Source organism: Pholcus phalangioides, unplaced genomic scaffold (genome assembly GCF_987345545.1).
Source record: "Pholcus phalangioides strain wild (caught in Gottingen) unplaced genomic scaffold, Ppha-v1.0 ptg000017l_1, whole genome shotgun sequence".
Taxonomy (NCBI): domain Eukaryota; kingdom Metazoa; phylum Arthropoda; class Arachnida; order Araneae; family Pholcidae; genus Pholcus; species Pholcus phalangioides.
Window position 1 is genome coordinate 43,235,787 of NW_028301610.1, and position 18,069 is coordinate 43,253,855.

Sequence of the window (18,069 nt, forward strand, 5' to 3'; positions counted from 1 at the left end):
ATCTATTGGTAATAATTGAAGTTACAGACTCAGTAGATAGGTTGAACACATATTGTGAAGATAAAAGTTTGTTATGACATTTTACTCATTGATATCACCAATATCCTCTGCTGTACGTATTGAACAATTAATGTGGCTATTAGGTACATTCAGGTGTCCTGCAGCGTATGATATCGATACGTTACAGAACAGCAATCAATATTGTAGTACATTAAATCGCATCCAAGCAATAGCTACTTTAATCGCATAGTTTCTTCAACATTTTTTTTGAGAGATTATTATTTTGGCCACTCTGTCTAATTTTTGGTATTCGTGTGTCAAAGCATGTTTTAATGCAAATGCAAAATCTAAAGCACAACAGGCAATTGCCTTAAATACAGTGATTCAAAATTTAAAATTATGACAAAGAAACTAAAAAGGTTTAAGAAGGGTTGTAATCATCCTGGTATGTATAACTTCTTAATTTTTTCATCATGAATATCATATTTCTTTTTAAACGTTTTTATTGTATGGGAATTTACGAAAACAGAGAAGATAAGTTATGTTTCATACATTCACAACTCTGTTAGAAAAACTCTCTGCGACCCAACCTGGAATAGTCCCTGAACAGAAAAAATTTGAAACATTAAAATATAGAAATGAGTACATGTTATTTGTGGTGATGGAGCAAAAAGTTTGGATAACTAAAATGCTCTAAAAACCGTAGTTTCCTAAGCTTTTTGTTCCATCGCCCTGTTCTTCAAAAATTTCTTTCTCTCATCGCTCCACGACTGTAGCGAATCCATAGGATTATTTGTTATATTTTTAGCTTCTATCGCCTTCCTGGACCATTCCATCGCCAACCAGGGGCGATATTGCCCACTTTGGGAAACACTGCTTTAAACCATAGCCTCCAATTTTTTTTTCCTATCACCCCTCTTCTTCATTTTTTTTTGGTCTCATCGCCCACCTATTCAAGCCAACCCATAGGATCCTATACTTAACCCATAGCTTCATCCCGCCCCCCCCCCGACCATTTCATTTATTGCCCACTTTGGGAAACACTGCTCTAAACCAAGTCTTTCTAACCAATCTTTCTAAAGATATGGACCTGCAAAATCGTACGACAAACTCTAGTCCAAGACAAACTAAGCCGTGGAAAAGGGGAATGATGACTTTAAGTGAAAAAGAAACACCACTTTTCAAAAATGAAATGGAATTGTGCATTCTATTTGCTTCTGCGACCACAGCCGAAAAATATTCAGAAAACTTCAACTGCTCTTACCGATGAGAATTTTCAAATCTGTATATGCCTAATCTCATTCGGAATAATTCCACAATGCAAGTCGTAAGTGAAACATGGATTGTTCGAACCATAGCGAGCAACTTTGGATGAATTCGAATGTACTATATAACATAATAGATTCTTATAAATTGATTTTTAACATTAGGCGTGATTCAAAATATTCCATCACTAAACTTACTTGTAGTTCAGGTCTATTCCATTTCAAAATATTTACTATCCACTTAAAAGAGAAAGAAATTATGAATATGATATTCTCTCAAACTTAAATATTTTCCTCTTGCTTCTGAATTTTTTAGAAATATATGACATCCATATCTGTTATGGTCACCTTTTTCTCAGCCACCTCGTTGGGCATTTTGCCTGTTGTGGCTTTATATTTGTATTTGGTATTTCATTAGAATATTTTATTCGCAGTTGATAACTTGATAATTACTTGACTTTCACGGTCTCATTTATCAATGAAAATATAACTTTTAGTCTATATAAAAATATTAATGTGGCATATGACTGACCCTATATGATGATTAGTAAACACAGTAGAATAATTCAGCCATATTAACCTTCTCAGTCCCTTCACCACCTGTTGGACACACTAAACTGCACATTAAAAAACTCCACTTAGCTAAATGAAATGCCCACAGAGATGTTCAAAATTAGCACTAGATGTTGTAAACATTTGGTAGTAACATATTCATACTCATCTGTCAGCAGAAACTAATTTTAGGCAGTTTCACAGTTAAAAATGAACGTAAAAAACGTAAAATTCAAAATGACCTTGAGGACTGAGGAAGTGAAAATGACCGTTCGTTATTCGCATCAGTTTCATTCTCATTATAGGCCACAATAGCAAAAAGTTATTAAAGGCTTTCAGTATAAAATATACAATCCTATTTGGCTATATACATTGTATACGGCTTATATAAATTCTTTTAATACCTGTGATAAAACTAAAAAAGGTTGACCTATTGGGGGGTTCTCCGACTATCACATACCACGGTCATCTTTTACTTTCATGGACACTGATATCGAGATCCATAGTTTATACATGATTCCGCCAGCCCGTTGGGCCTGTTGCTGTGCTAACAACTCAGAAATTACGACCATAATTACAGCCATAAAAAGCTGATTTCTAATATTCAGATCAGAAAAATGTCAATTATTGCTTTCGTTTCGATTCTTCTTGGTTATCATTTATGCCTGGCATTAGCTTATTTATCAAGAGCTTTCATTTGCTACAATAATAAATATTTCTTTAAAGGCATCAAGGTAATAATGATAAAACAATAAACACACAAAAAACATCGAGATTTGATTACTTTATTTTAGATCCAGAGATCACTTGGGGGGGGTTTTTTATAGCCGAAATCTAAAAATCTACAATTGGTAGTTTACCAACCATCACATATTATTCCATAATATCTCCGATCATGATGAATGACATTTATATATATATATATGTATATATATAATAGCTCTATACACACATATGCTATCTACACAGCAATGAAAGTATTTAATAATATACATGAACATTTCTTTCATTTTTTTTTTGTATTTATTCCTCTTTTTTACACCAGTTTAAAATCACATGTAAAAGCGCAAAATAAATTCCTTGCTTTTTCTTTTATATATTGCACTGGTGAAGTAAAATGTTTTGTGATACAATATGAGAGTAAAATGATAATATTGTTCACCTTGTGATCAGAAAGAGAAATATCAATGGATATGGGTCATATAAAACATGCCAATAATTTAAATCGAAAAATTTCCACATGATAATAACACTAAATATTTTTTTTTTTATAAATTCAACAAAAAATTCAAACAATCGCATCAATTAGTATTAACTTTATTGTAAAAAATAATTTAATGTAGGAAAGTTATCTGTTATGATCATCACCGAGTGTAAAATCACCTATGGTATTGTATCAAAACCCCGATATAGCGGTTGCTAATGCCACAGAACGGAAATCAATGAAATAAAATTATTGATTTTCTAACATACTTATCTCAATTCATTCAAAAATCGATGCCTTATTTAAATTGTTTAAATTTTTTTTTTAATTTTTACTGCACTGAAATCGGGGGAAAAATGCAGAAAAATGTGTATAATTAAATATGTTTTTATTCAAAAAATACATAACTTGAAATAAATTAGACGCGCAAGTTGAAGAAAACTTATAGGAAATTATTTTTATGATTGAAAAATATACGAATATACAAGTAAAATGTCTAAAATTTTCCCATTTTGAATTATTGAGAAATCTACACTTTATTAAAATTGTATGTGTGTGTGAAATAACTTTTAGAATTTTTCAAATACGGCACTTAATACAAAAAAATAGCTCACAAGACACTGTTTACAATAAAATATTTTAAATCAACATAAAAGAGGTTTAAGTATGTAAATTTTGAAAAAACAAAATATTTAAAAATTATTCAAATTATTATTATTATTTAAATTAACATTGATTGGACAAAATAAATTAATATTTAATTAATTAATCGTGATTAATTTAAAAACTTTAACTCTAGTACCCTGTTGAAAATATATTTCTCAAATTTCTCTAATGAAGTTTTATTGCACTGAAATCGGGAAAAATGAATGTATATAAAAAATGTTTTTTATACGTATGTACCTTGAGAAGATTCAAATTATCGAAACAAAATATTTCAAATTTACAGAAATTTAATAATATCTAAAAATGAGATTTTGTAATCAATGTATTGTTGCAATATTTCTAGAATTTAAAAGAAAATCGACGGTTTACTTAATCTGTCAATATAGAACGATTTTTGTTGTTTTTTGATTTCCTCTGAAAATATTTATTGCACTTTAATCGGAAAACATATTGCACGAGAACACGTATAATTAAATACATTTGTATTCAAATACATATGAAAAATTTCAAAAAAAAATCGAAATTTATAGGAAATTACTATGATTAAAAAACAATTTTTTGCAATACTTAATTTGTAAAATAAATTTTTGGCATTTAGAAGAAAATCGACAATTTCTTCAGTAATAAGCAAGATCAATACTAAATCTCATGAATTAGATTCCATATATTACCCATCGATATTTCAGAATCATTATTGATTGATGATGAAATGAAATTTTTATGGAGATGATTTGAGGAGATGATGAATCACTAAAACTTTCAATTCATATGATTTAGTACATATTCACACATACATACTTTTTTGGAATTTTTTTGATATTTACACTGATTATTTTTTGAAAATTTAAAGTGAAATATTTCACACTTTTTTTTGGCAGATGAGTTTTTGAATCGAAAATGCAAGGAATTATCTCTGTTTGACAGCTTTTTTTTTGAGCTACTAAAAAACAAAATTGTGAGAGACACAGATGGTAACAAGAGAACACTCACATTAGAAGTAAGAACATGGTATGGTATTCGCATTTTTGGTGTAAATTATGTACAAATTCAGCTTAGCTGATAGTATTCAGGTGATGAGAATTCACTTGCGAGCGTCAAAAAGTTAAAGTCCGTGGTACCGCAAGTGGTACTGTTGCCGTTGCTGACAGCATTGTTGTTATTGTTGGTGTTGTTGCTGGTGTTTGTGTTATTGGCGTTGTTGTTTGTGTTGCTACTGGAAGCGTAACTTTCCGAGGAATCGTAATAATTGAACGGGATGTCTCCGTCTGTCGTGCATTGGCCATTGTAATTATCCGCAGGTTGACTGTAATTCGGAATGTTTGCAGTGTCTCCAATGGTATGGTTGACATCATACAGATTATTCCCCTGTGAGAAATTCTGCTTCGGTGCTGTCGCGCTGTAATCCGGGACCCGGTTTGCAGTAGCTGTGCTGTTACTCAGATCGTAATATATTGCCTGTGGATTACTGTCTTCGAACGTTTCCTGTCTGTAACTGTTATTGCTGGTAGCGTGGCTAGGATAGCAGTACGAGACCGATCCGTCTGGATTGATATTGCTTTGAGGGTACTGGTTATTTTGTACTACCACATTAGTAGCGTCGTACCCGTCGTAGTTCCGGTAGTCTTGGTTGATGTCACTATCGTATTCTTGGACGAAGTCGTTTTGAGAATGTTGCTGGTGATGGCTCTGAAGAGTTGATGAATCAACTGGATACCCGTATGATGATCGTCCATGTACTGATGGGTGATTCATACCATTTCGCTGTTGGACTGAATGCGCTGTTGCATTCATCCCCGCTGACGTGCTATGTGACATCTGTCCGTGTTGAGTTGAACAAGCGTTGACGTTGGACCTCAGTTGATCATTGTTGTTATTATAATATGATGTAGTTGATTGCACCGGTGTTGGATAACCATTAGTATGCGATACCCAATCGTTATCCATGTTTTGACTTTGATGATTAGGATACTGACTGTGTTGATTATGATTTGTGGCCATGGATCTGTAGCAGTAACTACTCTGCACACTGTTCGGTGATATGCCTCTGTGTCCAGTATGTCCATATCCTGTCATAACATTACTGTCGGCGTGGTAGGGCAGTGCGGAAGAATATTGCCTTGTCCTGTGGTACGTGGTAGTCGGAGACATATGCTGTGGAGGCCTTTGCTGTGCGTTCACATTACCGATAGTCGGAGAATATAAACTACCGGGACTAGAAGCGGGACAAGTGTTCACGGCCGGCACGGGTGAACAGTTTATATTGCACGGGGAATTACAGTACGGCATCGCAGTATCAATATTGCAGGTTTGATTAAGTTTTCGATGGTTTATGGGAACTGTTGTAGTTCCTGACCCACGTCCGTAACCATTATGCAGTCCTTGTGATTGGATTCTAATATTTTTGGAATCAACACTTGACATCATATGAGGTCTCTCTGTTATGTTACCCACCAGCGGTTCAGTTGGAGGACTAGATGACAATGAATTGTCGGGTGATTTCAAATCGCTCATCATGGGGCTACTCTTGATAGGCGTCGACGTCAAAATGTCTGCAGAGCTTGTAGTGGGTGAATGAAGATGAGGTTGTGCAGACATGCTTAACTCTGAATCGAGACTAATTAGACGATCAGATGTCGAACCCGGAGATACAGCATCTTGCAAGCCATCCGTTGCAGAAGTAGCCGCTGCCGATGAGGAAGGCGAGCGTTCATTATGAGGTGGATTATCAGTAGCTATGGAAGTTCTCATCTTCTTCTGTTTAGGTCTTTCTGGACTGCCGACTGACGAGGATGTTTCAGTGGCGGACCTGTCATCGGCGGAGTCGTTCTTGGTTTCTGCTTCGTTTCCTGATAACGTTGAACCGGCTCCAGTTGGCGTAGACGACGAGGTCGGTGTCTCTCCACCTTCCATATCGCCTTTCTCGTCTCCGTTCTTGGACATCAACGTCTGACGCTTGTGTTTCATCCTCCTGTTCTGGAACCAAACCTTTACTTGTCTCTCCGTCAAGTCCAAAGATGCGGCAATTTCTATCCTTCTTGGCCTGCATAGATACTTGTTGAAATGGAACTCCTTCTCCAACTCTAGTAGCTGAGTGTTAGTATATGCAGTTCGCAGTCTCCTTGGCATACCATTCTCATTATTTTCTGTAATAAACAAAAGAAACAATTAAAAACAACAAATACCAAGGAATAAATTCATCGTTCAAAAAACACAAGAAGGTTTTTACGCTAATTTTCATTGACAAGAACCCAGTAACATCGGAGTGCTTGTTAAACCAAGTGAATATTCTTTACTAGTCTTAACCCTTAAGTTGACTGATATATACGAAAGCAGGTATTATCTTATTTATTTCTTGGCTAAGCTGTCAAGATACTGATTATAAAAGGGATAACAAGTTTCTTGTAATATATAAAGACTCTTTGAGTTCAGTTGTGATGTTGCCGATCTCATAACAGTGACAACAACAGAGGAAAAAACAGTTACAAGGAAAATCTTTGTTAATTGACTTGATTTTTTGGCCGTAACTAAAGATATATATATATATATAATTTTTTTTTTCTATTCTCAAATGTCCTATTCTATGTCATGGGTTTTTATCACTTTGAATGATGAGGAAAAAATAAAAAATATAAATGGCTTCAGTCTATATGTTGTGTATGTTGATGCCTAAACGGCATGTAGCCCGTCATTTGAAGTCACGCGATCTCTCAGTGGCTGACAAAGGTCTTCAAAATAGATGACAAGTCCGTGTTTTTTGGTTATTCGTTTCTGGATGTGAATAGAGAGACCACCCAAAATGAATAGTTACAAATTAGATGATCGCCTCCGTTTTTATTTTTAACTTCTTCTCGACTTACCTACCGGATCGTAATCATTATGATGTAAATAGTCCGTGAAATTTTTTTAGAAACATTCTGACACGCGGGAAAAATCAATATCAAACGAGTGTGTGGCATTTAAAATAAACAGATATTATTGTCAAAAGCTTTTTAGGTCTTTACATCATAGTGGTAAACTAAAATTGACTTTTTTGGTCAGTATGACAAACTGTATTGAACTTTCTCTTGTCATTCCGCAAAATTACGGCTGTGGTCAGTTGTACAATCATACTGAGGATGGTTACATTTTATCAAAATAAATACGGAATATCACCAATTGTGTCACCAAAATAATTTTCAATAAATCTTAAAACTGCCAAAATATGTTAACCGAAATGAAAAAAAATTCGCCATTAAAGAGCTAAACGTCATTTCGATTTTAACCTTTTTACTGCAAAACTACGGAGCAAATCTGCATTAAATTAGAATGAATTTTTTAAAAAATAGTTAACACTATATACATAAAGAAATATATTTTTAAATTATAATAAGGATAATGGCTTAGAGTAAGCTCCGTTGAATGAAGTGGACATTTTTTCGAAAAAAATCAGGATGGCCAGAAAGAGTTTGAAAATATCCGAAAAGAGGTAACGTAAACTACGACTGACACACAGTCACACATCGATTATGTTTCTTAACTTGTCACTGGTACCGTCTTAGCTCATGGTCCTTCCCCCCTCCCCGTATAGTATGGAGCTTCAGGTGCATAGGAGGGCTTCATAATTATGGGACCTACTAATGTGATTTTCGATGGTAACTATGTAAACTGGCTGTAGCTAGCTAGTAATTTCAGTCAGTAAAGTGGAATCTGAACATCACTTGCCCAGGTGGGGGTGGGAACACGATGCTCTTGAGACAGCCCTGATTTTTGAATTTTGACTTTTCACAAGCATAAATGTTTCATCAGGTATTAACTCAACACTCTATTTACACAAAACAAACAACTTCCCTATATGAACGATACTTCTATGTCATCTCGGTTTGTAAGACAAAATACTCGAGAAATACGGTTTTTCAACCAAAAGCGTTTGAAACAAGAGCAACCAAAAGTTGCTCACTAAAGGTGGGTCCACGTTACCCGTCTCGTGGCTGGTGCACGTGAAAATCAACTGATCAAGGCTTTTCTTTCCAATCCATGTCATTCGAATTACTCGACACCAATATCTTTGTTGCACTGAACGACAAATATTGCCTTGCTGACCACCGACTCGTTTGGCACTGACCACATTAGTCGCAAGCTCATCAAGTCACACAAATACAAGTAAAGTACATTCAGGCGATAGACCAACGCATTTCTAACATTAAACAAAAGTGCACATTCCACGTGACCTGTAATTTCTTTTACCTGCGTAGAACCTGCTGTTACTTTGCGAACAGAGATTTTACATCTGCGTGGAATGACAAAAAAAAAAAAAAAAAAAAAAAAAAGCTATCATATGATATGCAATATGGTATTTTATTTTGCTGGGTTCGCACAAGCATTTTTGACCACACGCTGCCGAATCCGGTTCCAGACCTACCGTGCAGCACCATGCTGATCTAAACAAGAACAAGTTCAAGAAGACGAGTACAGACCCGCCGCACTACGCGATGCTGAGCCACGCAAAAACCGGTTTTAGACGACAAGATCGCGTCAGTCACACCTTATTTTTGAGTGGCTCGGCCTGGTGTAGTACTGTAGGTGTGGAACCGGCGAAGGAGGTACGGAGTGGCTCCGTACAGCGAGCATAAACTAACCAATTCTATGATATACGTACACAAGTAAGAAATATGAATATTTTCAAGAAATTTTATGCATTTTTTTTCCTTGTATAAAAAACTCTCCCGGTATTCTTTGGTTTCGGCACTCATCATGAGTTCCAGAACGGATAACGACGAGCACTGCAGCTGCTTTATTCTAATTCAAGACTATATTGTTCAAAGCACAAAAACAAACTATGGGTGAGGATAACGCCTTGGAGAAGGTCGTCGGAAATAAAATTAATTTTAATACGTTTTGACTCGCTGTCATTAACATCCGAAACAATTAATTATAATTAATAATTATTAATATGAAGCTGAGTTTGAGCGTGAAATAACTTGTAGCTCCAAAAATGATAATTTATTTAACACGAGCTGGTTTTAAAAAACGATTTTTTCCGCTCTGATTCATATAATAGTCATAATTTACTAACAAGAATGATCATATAAGTAGGTTGACCATATTCCCTCGAGAAAAATACGGGAACATGCGGATATCACCAATTCTTGACAGCAAAATGATGCCAAGGTGAGCAAAGTTGTCAATTATTGCTGAAATTACATTTTATGGCGGGAAATGAAACACCATTGCAAATCACAATGGATTAAAATTATTTCTGGCATTTAAGGCATGCGTGTTGAATACAGTAGTACTACTATCTCGGATGTAACTAGAATTACCGATTTGGGAATCCTTATTGACGAGCAACTTAAGTTTTCTGAACATTGTTCAGCTGTAATCAAGCGAATAGAATTCTCGGGGTCTCATTTTTAAAAAGGCATCTTCGCGTTCTCCAAAAGTCATTCTTCCATTTTTCCGGACCTTAGTTCACCCTGGACTTGGTTGAGGGGATGCAGAGAAGAGCTACGCGTGCTCTCATTGACACACAAGGCTTGAGCTATGAAGAGAGACTTGATTTCTTGCGTCGTCAATCAATTGCTGGAGAGACTTAATTCCTTAGACATCAATCAATCGCTTCGACAAGGGGAAACCAGTATCGTTTAGTAAGGAACAATTCCAGGTTGTAGTGTCGCAGCGAGTTTTTTCCCCTAATACGGTTGTTGGTAATTGGAATAGCTTACCTCCGGGGTCGTGAATCCTAACACAATTGACATGTTTAAAACGAAATACGATATACGTATTGGGATATAAATCGAGAGAAGCTCTATTCAAATACTTAGATAAGACATACCATAATATTTTTTATGGACAGTGTATTAGATATTATTAATTATTTCGAAATATATGCTTTTAAGTTGGGTTACTGTATTTTGGTTACATTCGACATCCATATTTTTTATGGGCATCTTTTATCAGCCACCTAGGCATTTTGCCTGTTGTGACCATTGTGCTTGTATTTGTATTTATTAGAACAGATTTATGAGAGGAATATTCATATTTTTCGTCATAATTGTCATAATATAATTGATAAATTGGAAAACAATTTGATCCTTGATTTTGGTAAAAATCGAAAATTTAAGTTTGTTTTGTCGGAAATACGGGACATTTTCATAAAATAATTCGGTGATTGACTGAAAAACTATGGGTCATATGGTCATTATAAGTGTCTTTCTGATGCGTCAGTACTTTCGATGGATTCGATAAAATTCACATACAGTGAAACTCCTCTTGACGCTCCGTAACGGCCACTCCTCTGATGCGCGGTCACCCTTCTACGGCCAAAAAAATAATTACTTTTTTTTTCAAAGTTCTTTCAAAAACGCCCTCAGATACGGTCACCTCTCCTTTACGGAAATTTTTTTTTGTGTCACCGCTGTCCGCAAAAGAGGAGTTTTACAGAATATTTAAGTATTCACAATTTATCTTTTTTTATTGTTGATAGCCAAATTATAATCGGGATCACTACAACAGCCGAAGAAAATAAGAGATAGAAGAGACACACATCACAAGTAGTGTTAATATTTAATGAGAGCATCCGTATATAGAGCAATCTCAACGAAATTCGTCTACCATTTCGTCATCTCCCCGGCGGGATGATTTACCCATGCAATCATCAAATTTATCCATCTTATCATCGTGGTAGGTCATCATGTCGCTAGTACAAATGATTGACAGAGCGGTCAAAATAATTTCACCACTCCGGAGAAGCTGGTGGTGCTCCATCGTCCGCCATGTAGCCTCCTCATAAATCATATCCTTGTCACGAAGATAGCATTGTATGCACGCGCACACGCGGAATAAGTTTCAACCGCCAGGCGTCGCTTTTCTCTATTCAGTCCAAGAGACATCCAGACACATTTCAACACTAAACCACAGTCCTCCAATCATTTCACAACCACACACACGTCAAAAACAAGCCCATGTTTGTCTAAAAAGTCTCATCCAAACCCGCGTTAGTAGAAACTTTTCATTTTAATTTATATTGAGTTTCTCTATAAGCACCGGAACCTGGGGGGCTAAGGCTATTTGAAGCCCACAATAACTTTTGGGAGAGGGCTGAGCTCCCCCCACCCACTAATAATTAATGAATATACAATGCAACGATCCGTTCTGCCTTTAGCCTATGGGCTTTAGTCCCGTATGTACGGGACGAATGACAATTTTTAGCCTTTTCAATGTTGTTTTCTTCAAGTCAGTGCCTCTTAGTTTAATTGAGATTTAATAAATTTGTCTATCGGTTTTATCATTTTTAGCCACTTTGGTGTCTGACAGAGAAAAAAAACCACATTTTTTCCCACAATGCCAACTCTCCCTCAAAAGTGGAAGGTGAACATGGCTTTAGTCCGGCGTCCTCTCTGGGATGTGGGCCTAAGGCCGGTATTACACTATAAGAGTTTGATAAAATATCTCTGATAAAACTTAAGAATTCCAACCAATTAAGCTAATAGGTTGTATTCGAGCAAATGCAACCGATAAGCTTATTAGTTGAATTTTTCATGTTTCATAAAAGGACTTCTATAAAACTTTTAAAGTGTAATCCCAGCCTAATACCGGCCTCAAACATTTTCCGGTAGTTCAATATCAGGAATATTGGAAGGACGAAGAAAGATCCCGGGTCCCTCTTTAGAATGTGGGGGCATCAGTGCCGTCTTAACCCATGGGCCCCACCCGAGCACGGCTCGGGGGCTCTCACGAGAAAAGGGAGCCTCACAAAAATTACACATTACTTGATGATACAGATATTATTTGTCTCGCAAAATTTTCCGATAATTTATTGGAAATATTTGAAGACCCGTGGTGATCTTAGGGACTCAGCTGGGATGTGAGGCCCTTTGTCTTGCTTCTTCAACGTTTCATGCATCTAATCACTTGTCAAAATTTAGTACAGATCGAAATGCAATATTATTAGAGTATTATTTCTGATACAAAAAATTCCAATTTCAATTCAACATCGGCGATATTTGAAGGTCAGAAAAAGATACCGCGTGACCTTCTTTATAATGCGGGAGCCCTTTCTCGTGTCTTTTCAACATTTTATGTATCAAATCGCTATTTAATGTTTATTACAGGCCTTTGTCTCAATAATAAAATGATGTTATTCGATATGATCTCGCACTAAAAATATTACTTCTTGTAAAAAAATTTACGATCATTCTACATCAGATATATTAGAGAAATGTTTCATTTATATTGTTATGAAATTTTTGAAATACAATTAAACTCGGTTATTACGTCAATTATTGGTGGTTTCGGCTGATTCCAATACAGAATAATGTTAATGAACTTTGCTTATAACGACAATGAAAACGCAATGACGTCATATATTACATATTTACATATTTTTTTAGTATTATTCCGTATTATTTACCATAATTAGGGTGATAGAATGATACGCACGTATACGAACGAAGTTTGAATTTCAAATTAATTATTTCAAACGAAACTTTAGTTCATAAATCGGGGATATATAAATATAATTTGCATAGATTGTGAATACTATTATAGTAATTATGAGTATAAATATAAAAACATTAATTTCACATATGATATGTTATGTCACTTAGTTCACTTTACGATTCCCCCCCCCCCCGAAATATATTTTAAATCTCTTCAGATTTGCTGTAGCATTGCATTTCTCGCCAAGAGTTATTTATAAGCGATAATTGGTTTCGCCGACAATTGGCAACATTATTAGGCAGAATAGACGATGTCCCGTACTTTATGATCCCAATTTCCCATACTTTACACTATTTGATTGCATCTGGTCATAGAGTATCTTTCATACTTGACCCATTTTTGACCGCTCCTCTTATTCATGTCCGAATTGTACAATTTTTTTATGTATGGTAACTGGTTACTTAAATAACATATTTGAGAAATTAAAAAACGGACATTAATTTAGCGTGTTTTTCTTTTGAATTAATGCAACTTTTCAATTAAAATTTTTTAATTAATATAAATTAATTAATTTTATTAAAATAATTAGTAATTATGATTTCGAGAAACCTTATATATATCATGTGACAAAAAAAATTGGAAAAAAACCTATTTTTTTTCTATTTTAAAAAAAATATTATTTCTGACCATAGTACAAAAAAAAAAATTCCAGATGGAAAATCAGGCTAAAATTTCAAAAAAATTCATTTTTGAAAAGTCATAAAAAACTAAATTTCTTCGTAAACAAATTTTAAAAATAGACTAGACCATTTAATTTCCAAAAATTTGCATGGAAATTAATTTTAAAAAAAAATTAAACAAAGCGTTGCGCAAACGCGACGTCACAGTCCAAAATGGGTTTTAAAAGGTCTTGAAACCACCAACCTCGATTGTAACGACACCTCGGCTGCAACGACAAAATTCCGCGGAATCTTCAATGCCGTTATAACCGAGTTTGACCGTACTCTACCGTGCTGATGACACATTTTCAATCTTTAATACATTTTTTCGTTCGTAAATTTGGCTGAAATCTGACGAACTATAACAGGAATCAGGCTTGATATTTTTGTGAATCACTCAACAGACCGAGTAATATGGGATTCAGTAAAGAAAATTGTTCACAGTAGCATCTGCTATTTTCTTTTCCATTAGGAAAAAAAAAAATGGCATTAAATGCCCTTGGCATCCTTTCCTCTCTCTCTGTGTCTCTTATTTATTTTATTATATTTTTTTATCCCAGCAGAATCGTACTATGTGTGGGCTTACAAGCGCCGAACGGAAATGACCATTAGGGATGGTGCCCTATATTATCAAGCACTAGTAATTGAAGGGGTGTCGCTGAACCAAGAGGCCCCAAAACTAACAAATATATACTGTATATAGAAAAAAATTTAAGAGTGGGGGGGGGGAAGTTGTGTTATAGAATGTGAGAGAAACAAAAAATAATAATTGCATAACTTAAGGCGTGTCACAAGCTGCGTGTCCTCGATTCGTTGCGCTTGCTTTGTGCCATTCAATATAGAATAAAAAATAGAATATAACCAGTATCACAACAGGTTCTTTTAAAATAAAAACACATTCCCCTTAAGCTTATATGCCAATTTCATTTATGTCTAGATTCGATTATTACGGGCATCATTGAAGAAATGGGCTATAGACCGAAATATTGCTAGCCTTAAATAATTTTTATTTGTAAAGGCAGTAGAGTTCGCAGAGTTTTGTCACCCGCGACTCCCTGGCGAAATTCTTGGTTCATCAGTGGACTGTCATTGACAATGGTCGATAGAGCCTGGGCGGTGTATGGTATGAAATTAAATGAATGAAGTGGTTCGTCGGTGGCAACACAAAATATTTTGGTAGCATTTTTTTCCCCCATTAAAAATGATCACTTCCAAACATAAATAGGCGCACAAATCGATGTCGTCTCCAATTCGCCGCGACGCCCCTAGGAACTGCGATGCATGCTTTGATAAAAACTGCTTTTTTTAGGGGGGGGGGGCGTCTCATACCTTTCAACATGGCCAAAAAGCCTTAAAACTATGTTCTAGTAGAAATATTTCCATTAAAAATAATATTTAACCACACTGATTTATTTCGAATTCAATAACCGCAGATCACTTAAGTGATCTAGAACAGCACTGAAGTTCACTTGAGTGACTTGGAAATGTTCTATGGATCAATCAAGCCCTATGGAACTATGCCACACGTTACTCAAATGATGTGTAGTGATCTGGGATTATGTCTCTGGCCAGTCTGAGAAAGTGCACAGCGAGTCACTCAAGTGATCTATTTATATGTCGACTTGTTAATTTTTACAAAACTAAGTCTGAGGTCGAGGGCCACATCAGATGACTCCGAGGGCCATATTTAGCCCGCGAGCTATAGGTTGAGCATGTATGGTGTACGCTATGCTATGTCAACACAATGTTTTACATATTTGAGAAATACTTATTTTTTTTGGCAAATTTTCAAACATTAAGAAAACAAATGTATTGTTAACACCTAGGTAACGATAAAACAGCATGACCTCAACGAAATTGGATAAAAATTGATTCAAAATGAAGTAAACTGTTTTTAGTTCATCAAATGAGGCGAAAGATTTGAGATTATTCATAAATACAATAGGCCAATTTAATGTATAAAAAATCATTTATTTCTTTTTAATTTTTAAAAATTTGAATTTTACATTTAGTTTTAAGTAAGATTCACAGTCAATAGAATTTCAATATTTTGCCTCATTTGAAGAACTGAATAGTTTTCTTTAGGTGTTAATAATATATATATATATATATACACATTTTTTTTTCACCTTAATGTTTGAAAATTAGCACAAAAGTAAATAATGTATATATACAGTATATGTAAGACATTGTGCTGACATAGTATTTGTAACAAAAAATACAGTATGTGTATCAAATTTGAAAAATCCAAAAAATGGTAAAATAACATTTTCAATAATATTTCTACTAAAGCATAGTTTTTGATGTTTTAGTACAGGTGTATCTTCAACCCGTTGCACGTGAGCACCATGGTGCTCCCTGGAATATCCAGAATGCTAGATGCTCGTGTCCTATTTCGTGCTCGCGAACACTTGGTCAAAGTTGAAATTAAACACCTTCTACAAATCGCATTCAAGGATTGAAACCAATCCTGATTTCATGCATTCGTATATAAAACTTGCTGTAAGGGGTGCTCTTCTTTTGATGATAGATACAGGCAGTGCTCCCGACTAGAAAAAGGTTGAAGACCTCTGCTTTAGTAGGTATGACACCCCCTTAAAAAATTATTCGAAATTTCATTGATGAATGATAAATTTAATAATAATATGTATAAATCCAATATTTTTTAGTACAATATTTATTGCAATTTATAATTTTTAATCGATATTCAATAGATATTGATATTATCAACGCTTTGTTATAAAGAGTTTGTTCTCAATGCTCCATTTTAAAATGTCTACTTAAATTTTCGTTAAAAAGCATCACAATCCAAAATTTGCGAATGAAATTTGCATATTTCTCTAATTTAGTATCGAATGAAAACTAATGGGAAAATTCCAGACACAGACTTACTTTTATTGATTTATTTTTGTTATTGATTTACTTTTATTACTTTATAAAAAAAAGAAGAAAAAAAAAGTGATATATTTAGTTTTCTACCTAAAATATATATAGTTCCTATTATATTAATTAATGTGTCCGTCATTTTAATGAATGAAAGTAGAAATTATATTTCTCCTACTTCCAGCTACACTTTTAAGAATTATTCCATCCAAATTTCTACTAATTATTTATTATTTAAATTTTTATTGATCACATCTGTGATGGCTCGCTTCAATTCTGCAACAGAACTGAAGTTAAGCACAGGTAAGCATGTGTTGACTGATCTATTACCAGTGCCGTTTAACGCTTTTGGTCCGGCCACGGCCCGCGGAAATAAGTGCAAATAAGCCCTAATAATGCTGTCACATAGCCGTATGTACATACTATTACGTCTAATTTACTCTACTTCGAAACAGCTAACTATTGTTTTGTGCTGTCGCTGTTATGCATGGCCCCCCACATCCTGGAGCAGGGCTCCCACGCTGGGTTCATCTGCGACCTCCTCCCCGTGAGTCATTTCATTTGCCCTTCTATAATTAATGTATAGCAGTGGTTCTCAACCGGTACTCCGCTGAGCCCGTGGGGCTCCGTGTGCACTTCCCGGGGTTCCGCGGCGACTCGAGGAAAATAAATAAATCAATAAATTTAATAGATAAAATAAAAAAAAAAGAGGCCTACAGGGTTCCGCCATGAAAAATTACACACTGAAAAGGGCTCCGCGAGTCAAAAAAGGTTGAGAACCGTTGATGTATAGCGTGAAAAAAGGCAAAAAAGTGATGAAAATTGTCCCGGGCCCCAGGGCTATAGCCCTGTCATTCCCACCCTTATGAGGGCTATGCTGCTATGAACTGCCATTCTACAGTGTTGAAAAATTAGCTGATTTCGTCAAATTTTTCACATACAGTCAAATCTCAATAAGTCGAAAATGTGCAGTGGAAGAGGAAAAAACTTCGAGTTATCTTTAGTTCGATATATCGGAAATTCCGATTTCAGAGGGGGGGGGGAAAGATTTATTAAAGTAACAGCGCTATATTTATTAATAACTTATTAGTGAAACATGTCAAACTACTGGAGACAGAGGCACTGATATGAAGAAAACATTGAGTGGGCTGGAAATCATCATTCGTCCCGTATACACGGGACTCAAGCCCGTACGCAGGAGGCGGAATGGTGCGTTCCATTATATATTCATGTATTTTTGGGGAAGGGGCCCAGCCACCTCACAAAATTTATGGGGGGGGGCGGTAAAATGGCCTCAGCCCCCAAGGTTCCGGCGCCTATGCCTGGAGATGAAGAAATTCGAAAAGATAAATGAAATGAATCA

At 35.3% G+C, this 18,069-nt stretch overlaps 1 protein-coding gene across 2 annotated transcripts in view; it reads right to left on the reverse strand.

Moving 5' to 3' along the window:
- Positions 1-4,256: 4,256 nt before the first annotated feature.
- Positions 4,257-18,069, reverse strand: part of LOC149073489 (uncharacterized) — a 67,032-nt gene continuing 53,219 nt past the window's right edge. For both annotated transcript variants that reach the window (XM_089246642.1, XM_089246643.1), the window contains one exon: positions 4,257-6,830. In XM_089246642.1, coding sequence (XP_089102768.1) covers positions 4,735-6,830 — 2,096 coding nt within the window. In that variant the 3' untranslated portion in view covers positions 4,257-4,734. The remainder of the gene's footprint in view (positions 6,831-18,069) is intronic.